Source organism: Bos javanicus, chromosome 13 (assembly GCF_032452875.1).
Source record: "Bos javanicus breed banteng chromosome 13, ARS-OSU_banteng_1.0, whole genome shotgun sequence".
Classification (NCBI taxonomy): domain Eukaryota; kingdom Metazoa; phylum Chordata; class Mammalia; order Artiodactyla; family Bovidae; genus Bos; species Bos javanicus.
This window is the reverse complement of record NC_083880.1, coordinates 1,538,204-1,565,394: the sequence shown is the minus strand read 5'-3', so window position 1 is coordinate 1,565,394 and position 27,191 is coordinate 1,538,204. Positions and strand designations below refer to the sequence as shown.

At 39.6% G+C, this 27,191-nt stretch overlaps 1 protein-coding gene across 2 annotated transcripts in view; it reads right to left on the bottom strand.

Moving 5' to 3' along the window:
- PLCB1 (phospholipase C beta 1) overlaps positions 1-27,191 on the bottom strand; it is an 857,319-nt gene that overhangs the window by 79,944 nt on the left and 750,184 nt on the right. Inside the window, exons 28-32 of one of the 2 annotated variants that reach the window (XM_061435581.1) lie at positions 23,725-23,801; positions 23,531-23,620; positions 23,063-23,120; positions 22,165-22,251; positions 11,229-11,355 (exon numbers count right to left, since the gene is read on the bottom strand). In XM_061435581.1, the coding sequence (XP_061291565.1) occupies positions 11,260-11,355; positions 22,165-22,251; positions 23,063-23,120; positions 23,531-23,620; positions 23,725-23,801 (408 nt within the window). In that variant the 3' untranslated portion in view covers positions 11,229-11,259. The remainder of the gene's footprint in view (positions 1-11,228; positions 11,356-22,164; positions 22,252-23,062; positions 23,121-23,530; positions 23,621-23,724; positions 23,802-27,191) is intronic. The other variant, XM_061435580.1, reaches the window with a different exon arrangement.

Sequence of the window (27,191 nt, the reverse complement as noted above, 5' to 3'; positions counted from 1 at the left end):
AAGGGGACGACAGAGGATGAGATGATTGGATGGCATCACCAACTTGATGGACATGAGTTTGAGTAAACTCCGGGAGTTGGTGATGGACAGGGAAGCCTGGCATGCTGCGGTTCATGGGGTCTCAAAGAGTCAGACACGACTAAGTGACTGAACAGAACTGAACTGAATTGATGCTGCACTCTCATTAATATATCCTTTTTATGCTGACTATTGATTCATCAGATGAAAACATAACCCTGCCAACCACTTCCTTGGCAGTCATTTATTTAGTAATCTCATGATAAACTAGCCTGGATCCTAGGTTACATGTGCTCACTCATCTGTTCTCAAGTGTGTCTTCCCTTGACTCCTGACATCCCTCGTTACTATTCCAGATTTCTGGGTTCCTTCAAGTCTGGGCTTTGAGAAGAGGGTTAGACAAGCTGTCTACTGTTCCTTGCCTCTGGCTCATCCCACTCTTGTTTCACTTTGCTCCCACCTTGCCTGTGACCCCTCACTCAAACCCAGGGTACCAATAACCTTCTGGTCACTAAACTCAAGTGACACCTGGTCACTGAAGTAGCATCTACTCAGTTCCAGAAACACTATAGGTGATTCCCTTCCTAGGGAGGCCTTTTATTTCTCTTGGTTTCCTTCCCAACTCACAGGGTGTAGCTTTTCTGTCCCTTTCCTGTCCCTTTCAGGCCTTTTCTCCTCTACCAAACTTCTTAAAATGAAGAGTTGTCTGGAAACAAAGTCCTAGGATACTTTCTCTTTTCCCTCTCTATGCCAAGGATCTTATCCATCCTATTCTTCAGTTCAACCTAGATTCACAGTTCTCAAACATTTGCACATGTAGGTTATCTGGAGAAAGGGTGAAAACTTCAAGTCACTTAATCTTTTCTGCTTGAATGCCTTCTTCTCTCATCACCCTCATGATAGCCTCATACAATATGCTGATGATAAAATAAATTGTAAATGAACAGGGTTGTAGTCAGAAAACAAGCTGTTCTGGGGTGTCAATTTGGAGTGAAAGACGTGGGTAGGCAATGAGTACTGTCCCTCTGTGACTCAGACAAACCACTTTTACCTCCTGGGCTACAGAGTTTAGAGGCCATAGGTGTGACTTATTTTTAGTTTTAATAAAAGATTGAATGAGAATTGTGCCAAGTGACATTTCATTTTCAAAGTCTGAGCTACTTCTAACTGGCTTGGAAGAAAAGGGTAACATTGGAGTGAAATGTTTACTACAAAAAAATAAAATTTCATCTGAAAGCTGTTATTTACCCCAGTAGTTTTCTATTTTATTTCATTTATTGTTACTTAAAACTGTTAGTAGAGACAAAAATGGCCTCTTTAAAATGAACAAGGCCAGTGTTGGCTTAGTTTTCACTATGGGGTAGTATTAGCAGTGGGGGGGATATTATGTTATAGCTGAGGCAGTTTTCCAGTGGGAGACATTGCTAAGTGGGTTAGAAAAATGTTGTCAATGCTTGGATTAGTTTTGAGGGGACTTTTCTGTTGCTCTCCAATTTTTTGACATGTGCAGAGCCTGAGAGTTCACAGGCCAGAAAGCAGCATTGACTCTGGTGGAGGAAACATATAAAAAAAGGTTTTAAAAGGTAATATATCAATATATATAAAGAAGGCTGAGTGCTTTCAAACTGAGTGCTTCAGAGTCCTTTAGAGAGCAAGGAGACCAAACCAGTCAATTCTAAAGGAAATCAACCCTGAATATTCATCAGAAGGACTGATGCTGAAGCTCCAATACTTTGACTACCTGATGCAAAGAGCTGACTCATTAGAAAAGACCCTGATGCTGAGAAAGACTGAAGGCAGGAGGAGAAGGGGACGACAGAGGATGAGATGGTTGGATGGCATTACCGACTCAATGGATATGAGTTTGAGCAAACTCTCGGAGATGGTGAAGGACAGGGAAACCTAGTGTGCCTCAGTCGAGTTGCAAAGGGTTGGACACGACTGAGCAACTGAACACCAACAACAATATCAATATTACATTTTAGTAGAAAGTTTAATTTACAAAAGATGAGTAAGAATGTTTGCAAAAGGAACTCTGCATGATTCTGACAAAAACTTATGCCGTAAACAGTTAAGATTTGTGTCAGTGGTATGCTGGTCAATATTAATAGGCCGTTCTCCTGGGGGGAAAATAGCCTGCTTTGTAGCATTTGTTGATTTGGTGTAAATATACCCCCTGTAGCCTATTTCAAGTTTCTAACATGATGCTCCTGAACTGAGAGTTAGGAAGAGGTGTGTGGTAGGAATCCTTTGCGGTGCCGCTACAGCCACCGTAGATGTCACTTACCTCCAGGGCACAGACGACAATGAAATGTCTTACCTAATTAGCAATGGTGACTTTGGGATATTTATTTCTTTTGTTTTTTTCTCCTTTTCCTTTTTTTCTCTTTTTTATAAATTGAAGTACAACAGTGTGTTAGTTTACAATATTATGTTAGGTGTACAGCAAAGTGATTTATATATATGTATATTCTTTTTCAGAATCTTTCCCCTTATAGATCCCTTTGTTTTTAGTATGATTTGTTTAACTGTAAATTTATATAATTTACTTTTTCCCTGGTGGCTCAGAGGGTAAAGCGTCTGCCTGCAATGTGGGAAACCCAGGTTTGATCCCTGGGTCGGGAAGATCCCTTGGAGAAGGAATATGGCAACCCACTCCAGTATTCTTGCCTGGAGAACCCCATGGATGGAGGAGCCTAGTAGGCTACAGTCCATGGGGTCGCAAAGAGTCAGACACGACTAAGCGACTTCACTTTCACTTTCTTTTCACTTTTTAATAGTGTTTGTGTTTAACAACCAGCTCACAGAATCCCTGGAAAAATTTTAAATGAGTTTCTGTGAGCTAGTATAACCAACTCTAGCTCACCTCTAGTTTTTCCTCAGAAAAAAAGGAAAATCAATATTAATATTTGCTTAAGCAATATTGCTTAAGCAGTCCATTCTAAAGGAATCAGTTCTGAGTGTTCATTGTGAGGACTGATGTTGAAGCTGAAACTCCAATACTTTGGCCACCTGATGCAAAGAGCTGACTCATTTGAAAAGACCCTGATGCTGGGAAAGATTGAGGGCAGGAGGAGAAGGGGACAACAGATGGTTGGATGGCATCACCGACTCAATGGACATGGGTTTGGGTGGACTCCAAGAGTTGACGATGGACAGGGAGGCCTGGTGTGCTGTGGTTCATGGGGTTGCAGAGTTGGACATGACTGAGAGACTGAACTGAACTGAAGCAATATTTAATTGCATTCAAGTTATGAGAGGTGGAACTTTGCTTTAGATTTTTTTTTAACTTGCTAATTTTCCAGAACCCTATATTATAGGTTAATAGACCAATAAAATACAGGAATTAAAATCATGGGTTGCTAGATCAGTAGGTGATAGTTTTCTGCATACATATATTAACTGAGTGTGAGGTATGTATCTCCTCTCAGGGGAAAAAAAAAACAGAAAAAAGATATTTGTTTTTTGAATGATGTGTTTTATGAACTGAACTGTGTCCTCTCAAAATTCATATATTGAGGCCTCCAACATACTGACTGTATTTAGAAATGGAGCCATTGAGGAAGTGAAGTGAAGTGAAGTGAAGTTGCTCAGTTGAGTCCAAGTCTTTGCGACCCAATGGACTGTAGCCCACCAGGCTCCTCGGTCCATGGAATTTTCAGGCAAGAATACTGGAGTGGGTTGCCATTTCCTGTGCCAGGGGATCTTCTGACCTGGGAATTGAACCCTGGTCCAATGGCAACCCGCTCCAGTACTCTTGCCTGGAAAATCCCATGGACAGAGGGGCCTGGTGGGCTGCAGTCCATGGGGTTGCTAAGAGTCGGGCACGGCCGAGCGACTTCACTTTCACTTTTCACTTTCATGCATTGGAGAAGGAAATGGCAACCCACTCCAGTGTTCTTGCCTGGAGAATCCCAGGGATGGGGGAGCCTGGTGGGCTGCCGTCTATGGGGTCGCACAGAGTTGGACACTACTGAAGTGACTTAGCAGCAGCAGCTCCTGCATTGCAGGCAGATGCTTTTACCATCTGAACCATAGGGGTAGCCACGAAGATTAAATGAAGTCATAAGGATAGGGCCCTAACCTGACAGAGCTGGTGTTCTTATAAAAAGAGCAAGATGTACAGAGTTTCTCACTCTCTCGAGTGCAGGTCAAAGGCTGGGTAAGGACACAGCAAGAAGCCACAGCCGACAAGGAGACAAGAGGCCAAGAGGCCTCACAGAAGCCATCCCTACTGGTACCTTGATCTTGGACTTCAGACTGCAGAATGGTGAGAAAATAATTTTCTCTTGTTTAGGCCACCCTGTTGGAAATATTTTGTGATGGCAGCTTAAGCTAATACAACATTAAATTATGAAATTATGTGCAACTCCACAGCAGTTGCACGATACTTGCACCGCAGACTTTTTCATGATGTCATGAGGAGTTCCTTCCCATCTGCTCCTCTGCTGGATAAACTCAGACTTCATCCTGTAGGTCAGGGATTACCAGCTCTGGGAAACTTTCCTAGGTTTCCCCAGGAAGAGTCAGCCCTCCCTCTGCTATAAACAGCTCTATTATAAAGATGATAATAAGAGTTTGGTTCCAACACAAATCCTTTGTAGAAAGGCAGATTATACATTAGAAATCCAGATTCAGCATGTTACCTTTCTGGGCTGTCCATATGTTAGCCACTAGCAGCATGGAGCTGTTTATGATTAAATTTAAATAAAATTAAACATTCAATTCCTCAGTTACACTAATCACATTTTAAACATTAATTAACACCTGCGGCTACTGCACTGAACTCTGAGACATGGAACATTTCCATCACTGCAGACAGTTCTATTGGACAGGGTTGCACTAGACTGTAAGCAATTTGTGGTGGGGCCAATGGGGGTGTGTGTGGTAAGGCTGCAATCTTATTACATCATTTTATTTTCCCAGCACGTAGCCCAGTGCCTGCTATGCAGTAGCATTCAATAAATAATTGAATTAAAAGAAAAAAATTGATGCTATTTACATAGTTGTAGCTCCGTAAGCATTCATGGTTCCTAGAGACCAGAGAAATGAACACACATATAAACATTTATTTTTATTACTGACAAGTAAATGAAAACTAAGAAATTTCATTTTCCCTGGGATGAGAACACCCATATGCAGCATTAAGATATAATTATAGAATTTCTCTCTCAGGTGTTCATATAGCAATCTATAGCTGTTAACTCAGAAGCCCAGTATTGATTCTAATTTCTTTTTTCTAGGTCATCTATGCTCCATTGTTCTATAACTGACCCTATGGACTCATTAAATCTTTCAGCACGATATTTATGCAAACCTATTTAATGAGTCCTCCAACACCTTGAATTCTCTGGATCTCATACCTATTATTTTAGTGGCAAACTTCTGAGTTTAATTAACTGTATTCTTCATGGACTAAAGGAGACCATAAAAAGTCACGCAGTTGGTACACAACTTTCAGACAATCTCTTTGATGCCGCATTTAAAGATCCTCAAAAAGACATGGAATAATCCTTGGGAATCTCTTTGGGTATTTAGATATTCTACCTCTCAGAAACTTTTCTCTCTTGCTTAAGTCTTTCATAATTTAGACCAAAGCAGTTCTTCTCACTCTAACTCCAGAGCAAAAGGAAAACAGGGCCCCCCGTCCTATGCTCTGGAGAAACCCCTTTCTGTGTTTTAACTCAGACATAAACATTAGACTGACCAAAAAGTTCATTTGTGAACTTTCTGGACAACCCAAACAATCTGAAAGGAGATACTGCTCTTCCAAGATGTTGCTTTGGATTTCCTAGTAATCTCAGGGTAAATACTAGGACTGAGTAGAAATATTATTTGAATGAAAAACTGAGAGCTGTAAAAATAATTCTTTAACAAATACAAATAGACCACAGAGCAGAGCTGTGTGTGGACCCCAACTCCTTTCTCATAATGCAGGATGTGACTTTCCAAATGGGAGAAGTAGGTAAGTTAACAAGGATGCTCTTCTAGAGCTGGGCAAAGAGGAGGGTTTAAGAGGACAGAGTGTGAAGAGATGAGAAGAAAGGTATTCTCAAGGGAAGCAAGCCCCCTCAGTCTCTGGTTGGTCTCAGCATCAACACACACAAGCTGGGTGTCTGTGAGTGGAGACGCGGGGAGGAGGAGGAAAGACAAGATTGGGAGGAAGTAAGGACGTCTGACCTCAACCCCAGTGCTTTAAGGAGTGGGGGGGAGGGCGTTCACCAAGCATGGATCCTTTGAACGTACTCATGCAGGCCCCACCATGTCTGATTCCCTCCCACAATCCCCGCCTACCATTCCCACTGGATGCATCAGACACAGAAAACAGCTACCCATACCTCAAGCACAGGTTTCCTGGAGATGAGGCCTGTTTTCACCAGGCTGGAAGTTTTCTAACATTTAATCTTGGGAGAGGTTCTTCTCCAAGACATTTGTTAATAACAAGTGATTTTGAGAAACTTAATGTCCTGCCAATTCCTCTTGCTGTTATGACCAATTTGGGGACTAAACCCCTGGCAACATTTGGTGGTGATTTGTAGAGGCTGGGGTGTGCCACCAGCAAACAAGCTTTGTTCCATGTGACTGGTGTCTGGCCCTTCTAAACACCCAGAGACCTGCTTCCTGCAGCAGAGAGGCTGGGAGTCTCTCCATTTTACAGATGAGTATACTGAGGCACAGATGGTGTGCCCTTATTGCTTGCCTGTCCATGAGATGTTAGAAAGTGATATCACACCCTGACATCTAGATCACAAAATCATAGTTTCTGATATTCACTGGGGAGGCTGAAAGATTCAAAACATGGAGTCTCCAAGGCTTGACACTTCTTGTATGACTTTAATAAAGTAATTAAGCTTTCCAAACTTTACTCAACTGTATAATGGCAAGAATAAGATGACACATGTGATACACTTTGAAGGTGTCGGCAACATAGTTAAGTGCTCCGTAAATGCTGGTTGTTCTTGTTTTTATTATTTAAGTGTCAGGAAAAAATGTTAATGTGCTTCTATGGCCTTGAATTGCTCTTTTTTTTTTTTTTTAAGAGTGTGTAAGAACTGTGGTTTTTGTGTTCCCTATTAAAATAGGCATAAAGCAGACACTTAATGCAAATTGATGGTTTTCCAAAGCTTTATCATTGTCATTTTCAGAAATTAATTTTCTTTACTTATTTTTGTTTTTATTATTATTATTTAAATAGATCTTTTTATAACTCTACCTAAAGGTTAATGCATACATACAATGAGAAAACATCCTTTTTTGTTTTTAATCTTGCCCTATTTAGTGATTTATATTTATTAAAAAATAGTTAACAGAGTTAAAAAAATGATTAACCTGATCAGCTTCACCTATTAGTCTTTAGTTAATAACAAGAAATATATTTTTTATCCCTGAAGGTTTGCATTCACGAATGAAAAGATGTGAAATTTCAAGTGTTTATATGATGAATATTCTTGGGATCAATTTCATAGCAAAAAACACTCATTCCTTTCCAGCAAATGTGTGATAGTTTTAGGTACTATTACTTTTCATTATTCATTTTGTTTTTAACTTTATCAATGGAGATACATTTAAGGTGAAGAAGGGACATTTAGGGAAATATTAAACTTGGTCCTGAGAGACTTAGGTAGGTTGATAAGTCCAGGAAAAAGGGGTCTGGGGCTCTTAAGGAAGAGAAAAGGACAAACTTTTTTTCTACATTCACTCACCTTAGTCACATAGACATTTTTTTTTTCTTTAAGCCAAGAGCTAATGATTGATTACACAACAAAACAACTCATCTTGCTCGAGGGTATGTTTTTCCTTAAACTCTGTACCAATGTATTCTGCTTGAGGACATGTTTCTCCTTAAGAAAGTGAAGTTGCTCAGTAGTGTCCTACTCTTCGCGACCCCATGGACTGTAGCCTACCAGGCTCCTCCGTCCATGGGATTTTCCAGGCAAGAGTATTGGAGTGGGTTGCCATTTCCCTGTCCAGGGGATCTTCCCAACCCAGGGATCGAAGCTGGGTCTCCCGCATTGTAGGCAGATGCTTTTACCATCTGAGCCACCAGGGAAGTCCTTCTTAAGAACCTTCTGACTAATCTTGTCATCTTAAAATGTAAATTGTAGGAGTAGATCTAGTAAGACCTTTACAAACTTGAGACATTCTTTTGATTTATTGTTAATAACTAATAGAAAAAGTATAGAACTCCCTTGCTAAGACTAGTGACAGGGTACTCTCCGTCCCCCTCTGACATCTGTGTTGGAAGCTTCCTCTGTCCTCTTTCACTAATAAAACTTCTGCCACACAAAAGCTCTGAGAGGTCAAGCCCGGTCCCTGATCCTGAAGTTAAATCTTCTTTGGAGACCATGAATCTGATATCCTTCACCGTAAGCTATCAGTACAAAATATACTTTCCATATACTGCTGTAAAAGAAGAAAATTTTGCTCTTTTGCAAATAGAAAAAGTGTAATTGTTTTAAATTTTAGCAATGAGATCTATTTTTCCATGGAAAGTGTGAAATTGGCTTATTTTTATGTTGCCTTTTTATATGTGGGAAGCTAAAGGGGTCAAACTAACTATGTGATTAGATAATTTTTTAATGTCAGGTATTGTGGGAATCTCTCTCTCTTTTGAAAATAATTATTGTTGCTAAGCAGGAAGCTCACTCACATTCTGAAGGGAGATCAAATTGCGAACCAGCCATTACAAGTCTGATGGAGCACAGTGACAAAAATGTAACCTTTAAGTCTCTATTGCATTTGTTTTGAAAGACAAAACCCAAGTCATTTGTCTGTGATTCACTGTCATTCTGAGAGAATTCAATACTCTACCTGGGGTATTAAATGTTTCACAATAACTCAAAAATACCAGGACCAGCAAGTGCAACAAAAAAGCAATCCAATGCTTATAATAAATGACTTTAAAGGCAGCCTAAATTTGATAACCCAGTGAGGAAGACATCTTCAAGGTCTCCCTGACACCTTCCTGGGGAAATCTACTCACCCCTCCTGCACCCCATCTTCCAATGCAAGCTTTATTACAAGGTCACTACAGGGACAAGATCATCACTGCTGGGAGGACATGGACAGAATTCATAGCCACCCTGTGGTTTGACTCTCAAATAACATTCTCTGCCCTCTAGTGTCACAGTCAATCAGTTCAGTTGCTCAGTCATGTCTGACTCTTTGCAACCCCATGGACTGCAGCAGGCCAGGCTTCCCTGTCCATCACCAACTCCCAGAGTTTACTCAAACTCATGTCCATTGAGTCGATGATGCCATCCAATCATCTCATCCCCCGTCATCCCCTTTTCCTCCTGCCTTCAATCTTTCCCAGCATCAGGATCTTTTCAAATGAGTCAGCTCTTTACATCAGGTGGCTGAAATATTGGAGTTTCAGCTTCAACATCAGTCCTTCAAATGAATATTCAGGACTGATTTCCTTTAGGATGAACCGGTTGGATCTCCTTACAGTCAAGGGACTCTCAAGAATCTTCTCTAACACCACAGTTCAAAAGCATCAATTCTTCGGCACTCAGCTTTCTTTATAGTCCAACTCTCACACCCATACATGACTACTGGAAAAACCATAACTTTGACTAGACGAACCTTTGTTGGCAAAGTAATGTCTCTGATTTTTAATATGCTGTCTAGGTTGGTCATAGCTTTTTTTCCAAGGAGCAAGCGTCTTTTAATTTCATGGCTGCAGTCATCATCTGCAGTGATTTTGGAGCCCAAAAAAATAAAGTCTGCCACTGTTTCTCCATCTATTTGTCATTGAAGTGATCGGACCGAATACTATAATCTTTGTTTTCTGAAAGTTGAGCTTTAAGCCAGCTTTTTTACTATCTTCTTTCACTTGCATCAAGAGGCTCTTTAGTTCTTCTTCACTTTCTGCTATAAGGGTGGTTTCATCTGCATATCTGAGGTTATTGATATTTACAGTCACAGTCAATAGTACAAAATAAAAAGATATCAAAGGGTCAGACTCTTGATTCGGCCAAAAAATTAAAACACAATAAAACATCATGAAGGCAGCTTAAAGCTTTTCCTTCCAGGTGCTTCAGCCAGAAGCATTAGATCCCTGCTATTCAAATGTGGTCCCTGGAGATGCAGCAGCCAGGACACCAATGGGAATGAGTCAGAAATACAGATCTCAGATCCCATCGAGACCTCCTGAATCAGAATCTGCATTTTTTTAAAGGACCTGCAGGTAATTCATGATGCTCTGAGCTACAGCATCACTGTATGTGGCAATTGATGTAGAGGATGACAAAAAACTTATACCTCTTTCTCAGTAAAATAGCTGTTTCTCACTAATTCCTCAACATGTTTCTAAACTGCACTGCTTCACAGATCAACAAGTACTTGAAGACAAAACCATTAAAAATCTCACTACAAAAAAAAAAAAAAAATAATAAGTAAATAAAAAAAATAAAAATCTCACTACAAATCTATTTTCAATGCATCAGAATAGAAGTCTGCTTTCTCTGTAATCATAACAAAGCCTCTTTTATCCCTGAAATGCACACCGATTGCAATGGCATCATTCATTTTCTTATTAGCAAATAGATATCATTATGTATTTCCTCTAGCAAGTTAAAAACCTCTTTAATTTTCAAGCTTCAATTTGTTCCAACTAGAAGTCCCTGGCCCAAGCTCCCTATTGGTGAGATAGTTACAAGAGTTCTTGGTTCTAAAGAATCAGTAAATCCTGAGATATCCCCTTGAGTCAAAGTACCATGCAGGAATACAACGACTTTTACTGGAGTTTTAAAAGGAGAGGTGTGATGAATTGAGTGGAGTGAATCAAGAAGATTTCCTGAGAGTTAATTTAACCCCATTGGATTTTAAGGTCATAAGACTGGAAACCAGTGCTTTGAGAAGGAGGAATTTAAAACATGTTTCAAAAGTGGAAATAATAGTGTGAGTGTAGGAAAGATCAAGGACAAAGGGGAAGCCAGTATTGCAAAGAGAAAAACAAAAAGATGACAGAAGACAGCAATATGGAAGAAGGGAATTTACAACAGAAGAAGAGAGAACAGTGAGGAAGCAGTAAACACCCAAGGAAGACAGGCGAAGATTAGAGACACATCACCCACCCGACCACGCAGGAAAATGGTGAGAGTGTAGAGCGCGGAGCAGAGGTGCAGGGCCACGCACAGTGCCTGTAACCCGGACGGCCACACGCCATCCTTCTCTTAAAAGTGCCCCCTCCCATCGTGTCCTACCTGGCCGGAAGGACACCGGTCTCACTGGTCATCACTTGAGAGCTTGAGGGTTGGGGGGAGTAAAGTTGGGGGAAACAGAGGGATCCTCATGGCAAGTTTCCGACAAGAATGAGGAGGAACCGTCCCCCTGTGTGGAAAAAAAGCGAGGCTGTCATTTTTGCGACACTGAAACTGATTTCCGAGTCATGTGCTGTTTCAAATTCTCTGTCTGGGAGCTCTGTTAGAGTGCCTTCTAGAATGGAGATTTAAAACCTCCAGTGCCTTTATGCTTCAACACTTCTGTCACAGATGCAATGGAATTGGCAATGGAATTTTCTTTGGTTCTTCCCTCCCTTTGTAGGGATTAGATATTCACAACTCCTGCTTTTGAGAAATTCTCCATGAAAGTGCACTAGTGTCAAGAAACCTAAGAAAAGACTGCACTGAGTCACAGACAGTAGTTGAACAATACAGTCCAGTGAGTCTTTGCTTAACAGCTATACTTTTAGGGACTATACTTTCCTCTGGAAAAGACAGAACTATTTTTTAACATACGAAATTAGTTTCGTTATCTGTCAGCATAAGCAATTGAAAATTAAATTGAATTTAAAAAATATGCATTGAGCACCAGCTGTGAATCAGGCATTGTTCCTAGATGCCTAGAACTCAAGAGCATCAGTGAGTCAAAGCCCTGCCATCATGGAGCTTACTTTCTAATGGAGAGAAACCCATACTGAGTAATACACTAAGAAAGAAGTCGGTGAACTAAAGAGAGGTAATAAATGCTATAAAAACCAGAAAGTGCAGCAGAATAAAGGAGAGAGGTGATGACAGGGATGGGAGGATGGATAAGGAGTGTAAACTTAAAGTGGTCACGGAAGGCCTCTTTGAAAAGACAGATTTGAGCCAAGACTTGAAAGGCAGGAGACAGTTGCCCAAGCAGACATGTGAGAAATGAATATTCTTGGCAGAAAGAATCTGTGCAGTAGTCCAAGGTGGAATTGGCCTGGCTTGTTGGGGCCCAGAGAGGAGCCCAGGATGGCCTGAGCAGAGAGGAGAGTCAGTGAGGACAGGCAGGGCTGCAGCTAAGTGGGGTCAGATCACGTCACACCTTGTCGACTCTGACTCTGAGATATAAAGGGAGCCGTGCAAGGATCTTGAAGAGTGGTCTGGTTTATGTTCCCAGAGGGTGACTCTGGCTGCTGTGCTGAGAACTGTCTGTGACTGGGCACACATGGAAGCAGGAAGACCCCTTAGGAGGTTATTAAGAAATCCTGGTGAAAGATGGCAGTGACTTTGCACTGCATGATTGATCTGCAGTTGATAGCTTAATGATCATAAACATGTCCTAACTGCTTTTATAATATTTTTCAAGACCTAGGGTTATTTTCATTCCATCAAAAACAGAGACTCCATAAAAATTTAAGACTTGAAACAGCGTATTATGTATTTCCCCAACCTAGTGAAATCCTTTTCAACCAAAGCTAGAAGACAACATATTTATTTTTTAGTCACCAAATATATTAGTGCTATGGCTACTATCTTAGATATGATTTTTCCATTTATTAGCATAATTAGCTAGATCAAAATCTGTTTTGATGCCCAAATGATTAGGCACACTAAGCTTCCCCCTAAGTGCATCAAGTTGTATATGTGTGTGAGAAATGGCCATAAAGAGTACATAGTGGAAAACCCATCCAAACTATCAGAAACATGATAAATTGTTTAACTATTCTAGAGTCAGAAAAAGTTAAAACCAATTCTATTGATAAAACTCTTTGAAATATAAAATATTATTCATCTTGGTTTCAATTACAAAATCAAAGATTTGTCAAATTCAAAGATTATTCTCAGCAAATGAGTATAATAAATGCAGGACCTTGTGTCAACTGCTTTTTGTTGACAGGAAATGTATAAGCAGGACTCTAAGTGGTAGGTAGATTTGTTACATTAATTTGGCCTTAATATGTGGAAAATAGAGTGACTCTTGTTCTGAGAAATTGCTTTCCTATCTGAACGGAAACTTTCTTCAGCATGTGCCTTTTTGCACTAGCCTTTTCTCTAGTTTCCACATATCACTTCATCAAAAATTTCAAAGTACTAACACATTTCCTTTTGGAACTTCTATAAGTAAATATTTGTCTTGGGTTGAGTTTGGCCATTCTCACCCTGAAAATGTTGAAGGTCATAGAAAGATCAGATATTGGTGTCCTGAGATCTATTAAATTTTACATTTAATAGTCTGTTTGATTATTTTTACTATGCTAGTTATATCAGAGCAGGGCTTTAAAAACAAACTGGAGCATGACAGAGGATGAGATGGCTGGATAGCATCACTGACTCGATGGACGTGAGTCTGAGTGAACTCCGGGAGTTGGTGATGGACAGGGAGGCCTGGTGTGCTGCAATTCATGGGGTCGCAAAGATTCGGACACGACTGAGCAACTAAACTGAACTGAACTGAACTGGAGCTAAATTAGGAACAAAACATCTAATGACTGTTGGCAAAATTCATAGTAATCATGCACAGTGATAGGCACACAGTGTTGAAAGAAAAGTAAATCCAAAAGGTTCTGTGGGCCATCCATGGTTTTGGACTTCTGGTTTATGGCAGGTGGGTAGATGAAAGTCAGTGGCGTTGAAGTCCATCTCAGTGGACTTCTTTATTGATAGCATCTTTATTGATGGTAAACTCAGTGCCTGTTGGGAAGACTCAACTCCACCAATATAAGTGTTATCTGTTGCAGCAGGTGTTGAGTGTTGTCTTTGGATCCACTTTCCTCCATCCATTACACCCATCACCACACTCCCACACATTTTCTCATCCTTAGAAAAGGAAAATAAGGACAAAGGAAAGGAAAAGAAAGTTAATAGGGTGGAGGAAAAGGGGAGTAACCAATGGTGCCCAGGAGAATCTCAGTTCCAAATCTGTTTAAATCTCAAACTCAGTTGTCTTGTAGGGGCCAACAGATAACAGAGATGCATGCAGCAGCCTGGGGAATGCCCTGCAGGTCTGAGGAGCAGCTTCCTTTCAGTTCTAGAAATGTGTTTCCATGTTGGATCCCTGTAATTATATAATCTAATCTTTAAAGAAAGAAAATTGAATAAGAAAAGTGCTGATTTAAAAATAATTGTGAGATGGTTTCATCCTGGCTTCAACCTGGCTAGGCTGGACATATGCCAGAGTTTCCTTTCTGTATGTTCCCAGTTAGAGTGGGTTGGAGGGCTGATTAGAAAGGCAGCAGCCACATAACAACACACATGCCTTGTTGCTGATCTGTTGACTTGTCCTGGGGTGAAGCAGCAACTGGGCCTGTAATCACCTTCCCTCCTGCTTGGGTCTTGCTTTAGTTGTTCTGACTCCTAGGCCAGCTAGGCGTGTGTGTGCATGTGTGTATTCAACGCTGTGACAGAATTTCAAGCTTCTTCAGGTTATCCTGATGGCCAAGCCCCACTGTGGTCTTCTCTTCCAGACTTCCTGCCAGCCAGGGTCCAACATTAGACTGAGAGACAGCCTTGTGGAGACTGCACAGCCAGCCCCCACAATGACATGAGCCAATCCCCTGTAACACATACACATAACCTCCTCCTGGCTCTGCTTCTCTAGTTGAACCCCAACTGATACAGATGCTCACATAATGTCCAAACTGACACTAAACCCAATGTATTTTAGAAACACTATGTGGAAAATTTCTATTTCTGGTAATGGTTAGGTTATTTGGACCATTATTCTCATCGAAAAACAACTAGAAAAGCTGAATTTGATATTAAAACCATATTCTTTAAAGAAACTAAGAATCACAAAAATTTAAGGAATGATCAGGCCTAAACTCCAAGGGATGGCAAAACCTACACAGGTAATTAGCAGGGAAGTTGCTTTTTTCCTAAGGGGCTTTTGCTAATGTTGGAAATTTTGAATTTATCTTTTGACAGCCTTCTAGGATAAGGACAAAATTCAAAGAAAGCCTGTGGCTTGAAGGAATGAGGAATCTCACAGGAAACCTTTCCTACAATAAGCCAGACACACAAATCATAGATTTGAAAATAAAATACATAGAATTTCTAGAATTAAATAAAATACAAAAGCTATAATTAACAGAGTGGATGAGTGAAATAGCAGTATAAACAAAGAATTAGGGAATTAGAAAAAGGACCAGAGATAAAATTGTCCATAGCACAAAGGATGGAAAATACTAGAAAGAGTTAAAAAAAGGAGAAAGAATAAGAAGGTCCATTCTATCTTATATGTAAATAATGTGATGGAAGGAATTTTTTAGAATACATATCAGAAATCATTTTACTGACATGATAGCTGAGATTTCACAGGACTAGTGAAATCTAACCATCCAGTCACCTCAAATGCTTATATAGATACATTAAAGGAATGTGCATAAAACATAAAGAACATTACATAAAACTTAAAAAAAAATCTAAATGCATGCAAAGGAGGAAAAATACAGGTTATCACCAAAAGAATTACACTAGGATTTATAGTTAACTTCTCAGTAACAGGAGCAACTGGATGAATCTTATTTTCAATGTTCTAAAAGAAAATAACTGCCAACTTAAAATTTTATACCCAGTGAAAATTTTATACCCAGTGAAAGCTGCAGAATGAATGTCAGATAAAGACATTTACACACAGAAATGAAAACAAACAAACAAAAAACATCCAAGGAGTTTACCATGAGTAGACTCTATGAAAGGAACTTCTAAAGGATGTAGCAGATAATGATCCCAAATGGATGATCTGAGACACAAGTATCCAGCTAAGAAGTTTGTGAATATAAAGATAAATCTAAATGAATGCTGCCTATATAACACAAAAGAATAATGTCTTGTGGGTGTAGAAATCTATATAATTAAATTTCAAAAATAAATCAAGAGGAGACAAATGGTGTTTAAAAAACTGTTTTAATGTTTGAATATTGCCCAAAGGAAGTAAAGCATGACTAAGCTTTACTTTAAAGAAAATAATGAATAGCTATATATATTTTTAAAAGGCAATTCTTCACATTGATAAAAATTAAAAGGAAATTTCTTCCAACCAGAAAAATAAAAAAACCAAACCAACGGATGGATCATCCAGTACTTGACAAAAGTAAAACTGGTAAGCATCCCGTTTGTACTCTTTGGTCTGGCTTTTATGAGAGGGCCCAATGAATGCTGGCAGAGAGAATGCACATTTTTCCAGAGGATCAGAGAAGGCACAAATGAATCATGGAATACAGGAGCATCTACTTTAAATCCCTAAATTGGTCTCTCTCTGAACACTGGGAAGGCAGACTGAAATAACTGCGTGTAGGGTTCTACCTCAGGGCCCAGTGGTGGGTCTGACAAGACTAACTTCACCCAGAGGGATGAGACACTCACCCTGTTACAAAGATGTCAGAGGAGAAATGAGGAAAATCAGTCTATATTCCCCTGGTGAAGAGGGGGGGAGGGGGAAACAACAGTAGCTACATGATGAAATGTTCTTTGGGTAGAAATTAAAATGCCCTAAAGCTTCCTGGAATTCTCTCTTGCTGATGAGCTCAATTAAAACAGAAAACCTGTGTTCTAAGAAGCATCAAAGACAAATTAAGCGTCAGAGAAAAAGCAAATTACATATTTATCGACTTTTATGAGGTTATGGAGATGGTTCATTAAAAAGTCCCCTGAAAAGATGATTCTTCTCATAATGATAGCCCATAGCTGCAAAATGATCAATAGATATTGGAAGAACCACAGCAGATTCAGGGCAATTCCTGATTAATGATGCTTCAACATGTTAAACTAAATCTCTTTGAAGTGTTCAAGAAAAAGGCAGATATCTTTTTCAGAATGAATCAATTCTGAGTCACACACAACCACAAAAGGTGTTATTTCTTTGCACTGGCAGTTGGGTCCTTGAGTTGTTTCTAACACTGTTTGTACACATAAGCTCTTTCCTGCTGACTTTGGCAAACCCAAGTATGGAAATCCCAAGGAAAGCAATTATGTCACTGAGTTGCAAGACTGGTTAGGGTTTATTGCATTTATCTTAAGAATTCTGAAGGTATAGATTTAAAAAAAAGGACACTTTGAACAAATAAAAAAACAGCAGCCATTCAAAGACTGAATCAAATACCTGGCTGCAAATAAACATGCAGTTGAGCATATCTGCAGAATTTAGATCTCTATTGACAAGGTGCTGAGTATTCTTTCTTAAGAACTTACTAAATTTCCGTGGGATTTACGTACAGGAATGTACAATATAATGTTATGCCCAATTGAGGGCCAAAATGTTTCTATTGTATAAGTTGCCTCTAGGGATCATTTACTTCCAGTTTCCTCAACTCTCTCAAAAATTACACACAAAAGAAACAGACTTACTGAATCTCCTTTCAAATGTGAAAAATGGATTCTACACATAAGCTTTCACACTGGGCGGGGGCGGAGGAAGCTTGCTAAATTTGGTCCCCTACCAAATACATATCAGCAGGATGAAAGTTCTTGCCCATGAGTGGAAATGAAATGGATTTTTAACCTGGTTTTGCCTGAGGCACCTTATTCTGTTCTGTTGTGCAACGGTAAAAACGTTTGGAACTTGAGTTGATCCTTCAAGATCGTAAGCACATGGTTGAATAAAAGGCTATATTTTCAATTAATCTACATCCGTTAACTAGCTCTAAATCTAGCTAGAATTCCTTGCCTCTGAAGAATGGTTGTTTTTGAGCAACTGGATTTTCAAATTTCTTTGGTCAAAAAAAAATTTTATACTTGTTAGTTCACTTTTAAAGGAACTGTTTGGTTACCAAACACTTGGAAAATCACACAGATTGTGATTGTGGTTCAGGAAAACTGCAAATAGTGACACTTGGAGAAAAATAGGAATGGAAAAAGGGCATCTTCCTTGTTTAAGTGGAGGTTAAGAACAGAAAGTACATGATCACAATCATTAGAATAAGTGTATGAAGAGGAAGAAAATGATTGTAATCAACAGTACGGCAAAAGCCACTAATGAATGGGAAGAAATATGATGCCATGTAGTGCATGATTTGCTGTAAGTGAAAGATTAGCCTTTCCTGGTTTCTAATTAAAAATTGCTTATCCCACCTGAAAAAAACACTTGAAGGAGGAACTTTATTCTCTTCGGCAACTTCTGGCAAAGTTTGTCATCTTTCCTCTTCATAAAATTCAGTTCAGTTCAGTTCAGTCGCTCAGTCGTGTCCAACTCTTTGAGACCCCATGGACTGCAGCAAGCCAGACTTCCCTGGCCATCACCAACTCCTGGAGCTTGCTCAAACTCACGTCCATCGAGTTGGATTCATAAAATTGCAGCTATCTTAATATTACCTACTACACTGTCAACTCAATTTCCTTGTCCAACATTGAGTGATGAAACAGTTTATAAATTTCGACATGTCATAAAATCACCCTGTCTCCTCATCTTTCTGACTGAATGGAACTCACTCAATTAACCTTGCTCTTAGACACTGCTGGTCACTTTCACTTCCTTGAGTTGCCCCTCTTTCTATTTTGTTTCTACCTTTGTTAGTTTCCCTCACATCTATGTCAGGTTTTAAAGGGCATTCCAATACTGGATGTGAAGAGGGATTATTTCAAAGCCAGTGCTGTTCTATTTTTGGTCCACATCCAGTAGTTACATGAGCAAGGAGGACTGCTCTTCTGGCCTGGCCTTTCACTTGCTCAGTTAGCCATCCTGTGTTTTGGTCCTCCATTTGAAAGGCACTTGATCTTATTGTTTTATTGCACTGATAATTAGTGCTCCTTCCGGTCACGGTCATTTCCCTTTATTAGTCACTGTGTCCTACAATATTAAAAATCATGGTTTCTTATTACAGTGTGGTTCCAAAGCACATGTCATGCTGTCAAAGCACAAAATTTTTAGGCCCTGAAGAACACTTCTCAATAAATGCTTTAGTTGGACATAGAACCAATGATCTTCGAGGGCAACCTTCAAATCCAGACACAATAGGATGGTCATTAAGAGCAACCTCATGAGTGAAAAGCAAAGAGAAACCATTATGGTACCTATTTGCAATAAAAAATAAAGACAACTGAATGACTAAAAATTCATAAACACTTCAGATCTCTTTCTAAGGGGCCAAGAAAGAAATGGAAACTTGTTGTACATGTGGTAGGGCACACACAGTTAATTACCTACCTAATTGGTGTCTCTCCTCTTAACAAGAAAACATCAGTTTTGTTCAGAAGCCTGGTGAGTGTGGAACTGAGGAGAAAGTGAACTTCCTCTCCCCTTCTGGGTAAGTCCTAATTACTTTAAGTCTATCATGAAAATTACACTCTCCTGCTTGTAATTAGTTTAGGAATGGGCATATGACACAATTCTAGCCAATGAGGGGAGGCCTATTGAGGAGATTTAGGAAGTTTTCCTCAAACTTATAATCAGTTACAAGATGAAGACTATTTGCCTTTGAATAGTTTTATGTAAGGCTGTAATGCATGGAGCTATGGCAGCTATCTTGTAACTGTGGGTTTGCAGCCTGGGGATGAAAAGCAACAATATAAAATAACACAGGTAAAATTCTGAAAATACTCTGATTCTTGATGAGGTTATTCAACCACTAAATTAACTATTCTTGAACTTTCATCACCTTTGAACTTCCAGTAATGTGATTTACTAAACATTATTGCATAATCCAGTTTTAACTGGGTTTTCTGTAAAGTTGCTGTTGTATGCACACTGACTGATATATTATCCAACAGTTATTTGGTCTAATGTTTGGTTATATTAATGAAGACATTTACTACTGAAGTTGATTTTAATCATGGTGAACCAGAGCACTAACATAAAACCTTTGTAGAGTTATTTATACTGAGACTTAAACACATTTGTGATTGCATTTTATTTATGAGTAAAGTGGGCTTCTGAGGTGGTACTAGTAGTAAAGAATTTGCCTGCCAATGCAGGAGGCACAAGAGATGTGGATTTGATCCTTGGATCAGAAAGATCCCCTGGCGTATGAAATGGCAACCCACTCCAGTATCCTTGCCTGGAAAATTCCATGGGCAGAAGTGTGCAAAGAGCTGGAAATGACTGAGCACACACACACACACACACACACACACACACACGTAGAGTAGTTGACATTTTTGGACAAAAATGAAAATGAAGCAAAACTGTGTGGGAATAACAATGTTTTCCAAGAGAGATTTTGTAGAAATATAAAAATTGGCTAGTGAAATATCAATCTTAAGCTAAGTATATCATACCAGTGTACAAAGCAATGACAAATTGGAATTCAGACAACATGGATTGAAAATGTATGTATTTGAATATATCACTGGGGACTCATTATTGTTAAGGCATTTCTGAAATTTCAGTTGAACTTTGATCTCTTGTTCCAAACATTTGCAGTTCATGGGGTTACAAGGAGTCGAACACACCTTAGCAACTGAACAAAAACATAAATCTTTTTAAACATAAATTTTTTAACATAAATTTTAAACATAAAACATAAATATTCATGAACATAAGAATATTAAATATTCTTAGCCACCCTCTCAAGTCGATTATGCATTAGTAAGGTGGAATACATTTTAACATAATTTTAGACATTGCAATGCTCTCTATTTAGGATTGATTTTATTTTTTAAAAGCTCAAATGTTTGGAGCAAGACATCCAGGTTTGACTGAAATTTCAGAAACACCTTAACAATAACGATTCCCCAGTTATATATTCAAATACATACATTTTCAATCCTTGCTGTCTGAAACAGTATTAAATTGTGTATTTATATAAAAATATAAAAATTAACAGCATGCCTCAGTAATTATTAATTCTTGGGTTTTCCTCACAGTTAGAGAATCTATATTCCCAAGTCAAAAAACTTTGAATTAGCAACATTAAATAAAAGTTCTGTCCAACAAGTATGAAAGGATAAGAGCAGACACAACCACAAAAATGTATTAATATTTTAAATTAGCCACAAGAAACCTTTAAGAAGTAGACTGATGAATGGACTATTCAAAGAAACAAAAGTGACAGTTATCTCTGCAGGTACTTACAGGCAGAGCCTGTTAAAGAAGGTAATTTAGAAGGTGTTTACAAGAAGGTATCTTCTGTTAAAGAAGAACAGGAAAACTGAAAAGCACACTTTTCACAAACAGAACAATAGTCAATGACAAATCAAAATTAATGGAATGATCTAAAACCGAGGTTTTGGCTGAGAGTATTTGATTTATATATATTTAGTTTAAATATGTATATTTAAAGTTAATATTCATGAAACAATTGATTTTTACCAAATAAACATAAGGTAATTTTAAAGTGTAGCCCCAATAAACTATTATGGGGAAAAAATTATTTTCTTTCTGGTTTTTTTTGTTTGTTTGTTTGTTTTGGCTTAAGAGAATATTTTGTTAGATTAAATACCAGGGTGATTTTGGTACAAGACATCCTCTGCTGGACAGAGCCTGACATTACAATATTACATCATCTGTTTAGAGCTACAGAGGCTTAGCTAACTTCTCTTTTCTTTCCTGGGAGGTAGGGGGTGAGGGGGTGGAGGGGGAAGGTGTGCTTTAAAAATATCTCTGCCTGAGCTGCATCCAAGACTAACTAAAATCAAACTTCAGGATCTGAGTTTCATGTATTTGCAGTTTTTAAAGCTGACCAATATTGGGGAAGGAAATGGCAATCCACTCCAGTGTTCTTGCCTGGTGAATCCCAGGGACAGAGGAGCCTGGTGGGCTTCTGTCTATGGGGTCGTAGAGTCGGACACGACTGAAGCAACTTAGCAGCAACAGCAGCAGCAGCAGCAGTGATGATAAATGCTTACTGAATATTGCTGTCAAGATTTTTTTCCATCATTGAGAAAGTTACATGACTTTCACGTGCAAGAACTGGTCTGAGACTGTGTGAGAGGGATCTATGAACTAGGGAGCTTTTATTCTAATTAAATGGAAAGAAAATGAAGTTACTGTGTATGATTATTTGGTTCAGTTTACCTTGGGCTTTTCATCCAGGATCTGCTGGCGGATTTCTTTGTGTTTCTCTACGAGTTTTTCTTGCCGTTTACTTTGCGCCTCTTCTAACTGTAAGACAGTTACAGAGAAAGTCATTTTCATCTAAACATTCAAGTGAATGTTTTCAGGAAAAAAAAAAAAAAAAACTTTTCAGATCTCTGGCATGCATTTAACTATTTCACATCCTGGTCAGAACTGTCCTTATAGGAGACATGTAAGTGTTGAAGCTGGGTGATGGGCACACAGGGGTGGGAGTGATATGACCACTGGATATACCATTTTCACAGCTTTGTTAATGTCTGAAAATCTCCATAATACCAATTCAAATTAATTAAAAACCTTTAGAAGTTGTCGTCTACCATTGGTGACAACTAAAGTTTCTTTGGGGCTTCCCTGCTGGCTCAGTGGTAAAGAATCTGCCTGCCAATGCAGGATATGCGGGTCTGATCGCTGATGTGGGAAGATGCTCTGGAGAAGGAAATGGTAACCCGTTACAGTATCTTTGCATGGGAAATCCCATGGACAGAGGAGCCTGGCGGGCTACAGATCATGGGGTCGCAAAAGAGTCAGACACAACTTAGAAACTTAACAACAGCAGCAACAAAAGGTTCTTTTCAGGGAGGTCCCCTTGACATCATGTTTCTAGGTTCCTGACTCTAGAAAAGATTCTTAACATCTATCTTGAGATGAACCTTTCTATACAGAGGTTTGCAATTAAACTTGCAGAAACACTGATTACACACTGGCTGCTCTGGGCAGTTGCTCGTCTGGGTGCTGGTGATAAAGAGTTACCGTGAAGCGTAGCATTTCCCTCCAGAGACTCACACAGTACTCATCAAACACGGTTTGCAAAAGAGAGGGATTCATGAACACGACATACCCTCTTGATGTACTGCACCACCTCCTGGATGTATGACCGGATCATCTCTGTCTTTTCCCTGAAAGTGAATGACAAAGAAATCATCACATGCACTCATCCATCATCGACAAACATGGGAACTGCAGGTTTCCAGATGAAAGTTTACGGAACTCTCAACTTTCTTCTTACTGCTGCAAGGAAGATACAACTTGTCAGCTCTGACAGAGGTCAGGTTCTACCCAAGGCACAAGCTCTATTTTCACTAAATGGCAGGAAGGCTGTCTGACAATATCAGAAGAGAAGATAGAGCTTTTTCCTTAGGGCCTGTGGGCACCTCAGTGCTTCACTGAAAACCCTTACAAAGTGGGTCTTTGGTAGGTTAATTTGAGGAGAAATTTCGCAGGTAGGTCTTTGTACGGTTGAGCCGCTGTTATTCTGTATAGGACAATCCCCGAGTAAAAGGTGGGAGAAAGGGTTCTTTCTACTTACTCCTCCATCTGGCTTTTGTCTTTGGATTTTGCTTCTGTTATCTTCTCCTGCCTCTTTTTATCCATTTTCTTCTTTAATTCCTTCTTCTCTCTGAAGACAAAATGGAAGCAAAAGGGAAAAATGGTCAATTCAATAGCAATTTGTACTTAATACATTTATATATACAAATCCAATGTAAGAGAATGGAGGCTTACTTCTCACAGATTTCTTTGAGCTTCTTTAACTGATTATTCTGACATTCTTCAGCAACATCAGTCAATTTTTGAATAAGCTGGGAGGGGAGAAAAAAAACACGCCAGGTGGCTATTTTACATGATCACAAGCAAAGCACCCTTTCCCTCCCCCACCCCACATCAAACAGTATCTGAGGTTAGAAAAATCTGTGATTGATGTTTCTGTGCTACGTGTGCTAAGTCACTTCAGATGTTTCTGACTCTTTGAGACCCTGTGGACAGCAGCTCACCCAGCTCTTCTGTTCATGGGGTTCTCCAGGCAAGAATATGAGTGGGTTGCCATTTGCTTCTCCAGGTTAGCAAGAGTAAAATCGTCAAACATTTTACAACACATTGGTAATAAGGAAATAATTTTAGACTATACATTATCTAGGTTTTAATATGTAATTCTTACTATCTCTTTCTAATTAAACAGGATTTCTTAGATTATTGGGCTTGCTTTTGCCAAGTGCAATGATAGCTAACAGTGTGGACCCAGGCACCAATTCCCACTCTATGACCTACTAAAACTATGATTTTGGTCATAGAGCCTCCATTTCCTGAACCCACATTTTCTTGGTTATAAATGAGATAATCAATGCCTTTCTATCTTGGAGGTACTATGAAGTTTAAAATAAAAGTGAGTGTGATACAAATGTAAGTTTGCCGAGGTCCAGCCCTGGCTGATCCAGGGAGTTCGAAGGGGAGACAGTGTCGGCGATTAATTTAAATATTCATCAGAGATATAAAGAGTAATAGAATGAGGATAGCTCAGTAGGAAAATTCAGCGGAGAAAAGAGGCTGAGTAGCTTGGTTTACGTGGAAAATCAATATAACCTGTGACACCAGGTTAGCTCTGACCACGGAGGCCGCAGGTGCCCTCTCGAATAGCGGAAGGTGCCCCACCTTAGGCACCTTCTCTAGTGGGTCTTAGAAGCCCAGGCAAATAAATGGTCGCAGAGGACCTCCACGCTCCATATGGAGACTCAGCCAGAATGTGAAAAGAAAGAATGACATGGGGACACCAAGCTTCAGAGAGCAAGGCCCGTAGCTTTATTTTCAACAGGGGCTTTTATACCCTAAGTTGCACATAGAGGATAATAGGAGATGTGAAATCATGCAAAGTCAGCAGTCTTTGATCCTTATCGAAACCAGGGTTTCTTTCCTGCAAACTTATCTTACACAAATGGTTTAGGTGATTTACATCATCTTCTGGCCAGAAGGCCTATTAACGTTTTATGACTCTTGACAAAGGTTTGTCAACAGTAAGACTTATTTTCTCTAAGAGTAATTATTTTAAGGTTTGGCACCATCCTCTGAAGGTGTTAGATAAAGTTGCATTCCTATAGGGCAGAGGTGCAGTGGGTTTACAACAAAGGAAAAAATTTATTACCTTAAGGGTCTAAAGTTTTTAACACCAAGGCCACTACTTATTTTTTCTACATACCAGGTATATTAATTAATACACATTCAAGGATACTTGGCAGCAAGCATTGGCTCATCAATGAAATCCTTTACTAGTTTTATTCTGACAGTTTCTAACTCTCTGAGAGGCTCTAAGCTATTTGAATATCTTCCCGTGCTTCCCATGCCTCTCGAGGCTGGGAGACTGAAAACAATCATATGCATAGCTGTAGGAGTCTGGGTAAACTTGTCAGGCGAGTCAGAGAGCTATCTGAGGGGTTTGGATTTAAACACTCCTAATGCCCAGGAACTTTATTAACTGGAGCTGTAAGTTAACTCTTTATCAGAGAGAGCGAGATGGTGGTGGGGGACAGCCCCCAGTAAAGTCAGAGGTGAGAGCACAAAGCAGTATAGTAGGCAGACTCTGGTTTTTGGGGGTAGATGCTCGAGAATATCCAGGGGGACTCCTGAGGCTCGATCCCGCCTTTGCATATGTCGAGCCTCCTTCCTCATGACCTTTGCCATGGGTGGAGGTCCTCATGCTGGCTCCCGGCATAAGTTATAATCAACTGTGATTTATAATTCTTCGTTTCCAGTTATTATTCATTGCTTAATCACTTCAAGGATGATACGAGTTACCCATCTTGGAAACTGATGTTTTGTATCCTGTGTGGGCAACTTCCAAAGAGCACTGGAAATTCTCTTCTGTGCTACCATTTTGAATTTTGTCTTGCATTTATTTGCTTACCAGACTAAGATTCAAGAGGGCAGTGGCTATGTTTTCACATCCCCAGCTCTCCACAATTTTTAGCTTTCAGTAAGTGCTCAATAAAAGCTTGTCAATTATGGGAGAGTAACTGTGCCTTCCAAGCACTGCTCTTTCTTTATTCTACATGAAGAACCTATGGAACCTTCTGCCATTGCTTAGGCAGCAGTAGCACCTGGACTTAAGCCTTCTTACTGGTGCACCAAATAGATGGTGTGGACTTCCTGTTGAACATTTACCCTGTTCCCCAGAGATGGAGATTCTCATATACAGCTGCCATTTATATATATGCCGTAGCTACAACAGTAAGGCAATATAATCATAATGCTAGCAAACTTTCATTGATAATTTACACATGCCAGGCACAGTTTGATAAGTTTTAAATATACCAACTTATAATATTTAACTTATTCAGTCTTAAGAGTTGTCCTATGAGGTCATATTGACACATGAGACTCAAATTTGGGGCTCAGGGCCACAGAGAAGTACTTGGCAGAACTGGGGATGTGTGTGTGCATGCATGCTAAGTCGCTTCAGTTGTGTCCAACTCTTTGAGACCTTATAGACTGTAGCCCATCAGGCTCCTCTGTCCATGGGATTCTCCAGGCAAGAATACTGGAGTGGGTTGCTAGGCCTTCCTTCGGGGGATATTCCAGACCAAGGGATCAAACCTGTGCCTCATTATTTCTCCTAGCAGGTAGGTTCTTTACCACCAGAACAACCACCTGGGAAGAGCGGAACTTGGTACAAACCCAGATAAATTAGGCTCCCAAGCTTGTGGTTGTCACCACTTTCCCAGGCCACCTTTTTGTTATGATTTTAGAAATTGTTTTTAATAACCTCTTCTTATCTGAAAGAATAAAAGAAGCTGAGGGAGAAATTCTTTTACAGAATTGCCATAAAGAATCCACATTAACTTGACATTAACATGAAATTGAATGCACTCATCCGTGAGGCAGATTAAATCTGAACAAATATTAACTGGAGCTTGGGGCAGCAGAAAACCTATTTGATCATTCAAAAGACAGTACCTGATCATGACTGTCACAATTAAAGAAATCAAGAAATATTACATCCTGCTAATGCTATTTATCAAATGAGTTAGATGTAAAATCCCACTGCAGACTCTTGCCATTTCCTTGAGGATTCTCACAACACCTCTATTCTAACTGAGAGGTACCCACAGGGCTTTCCCCTCCACAGGGGACCTTCCTCCTCCCCAGTTCAGCCCAAGGAATTACAGAGGGTAATCCAGGGATCCCCAAACTTGGTGGCAACA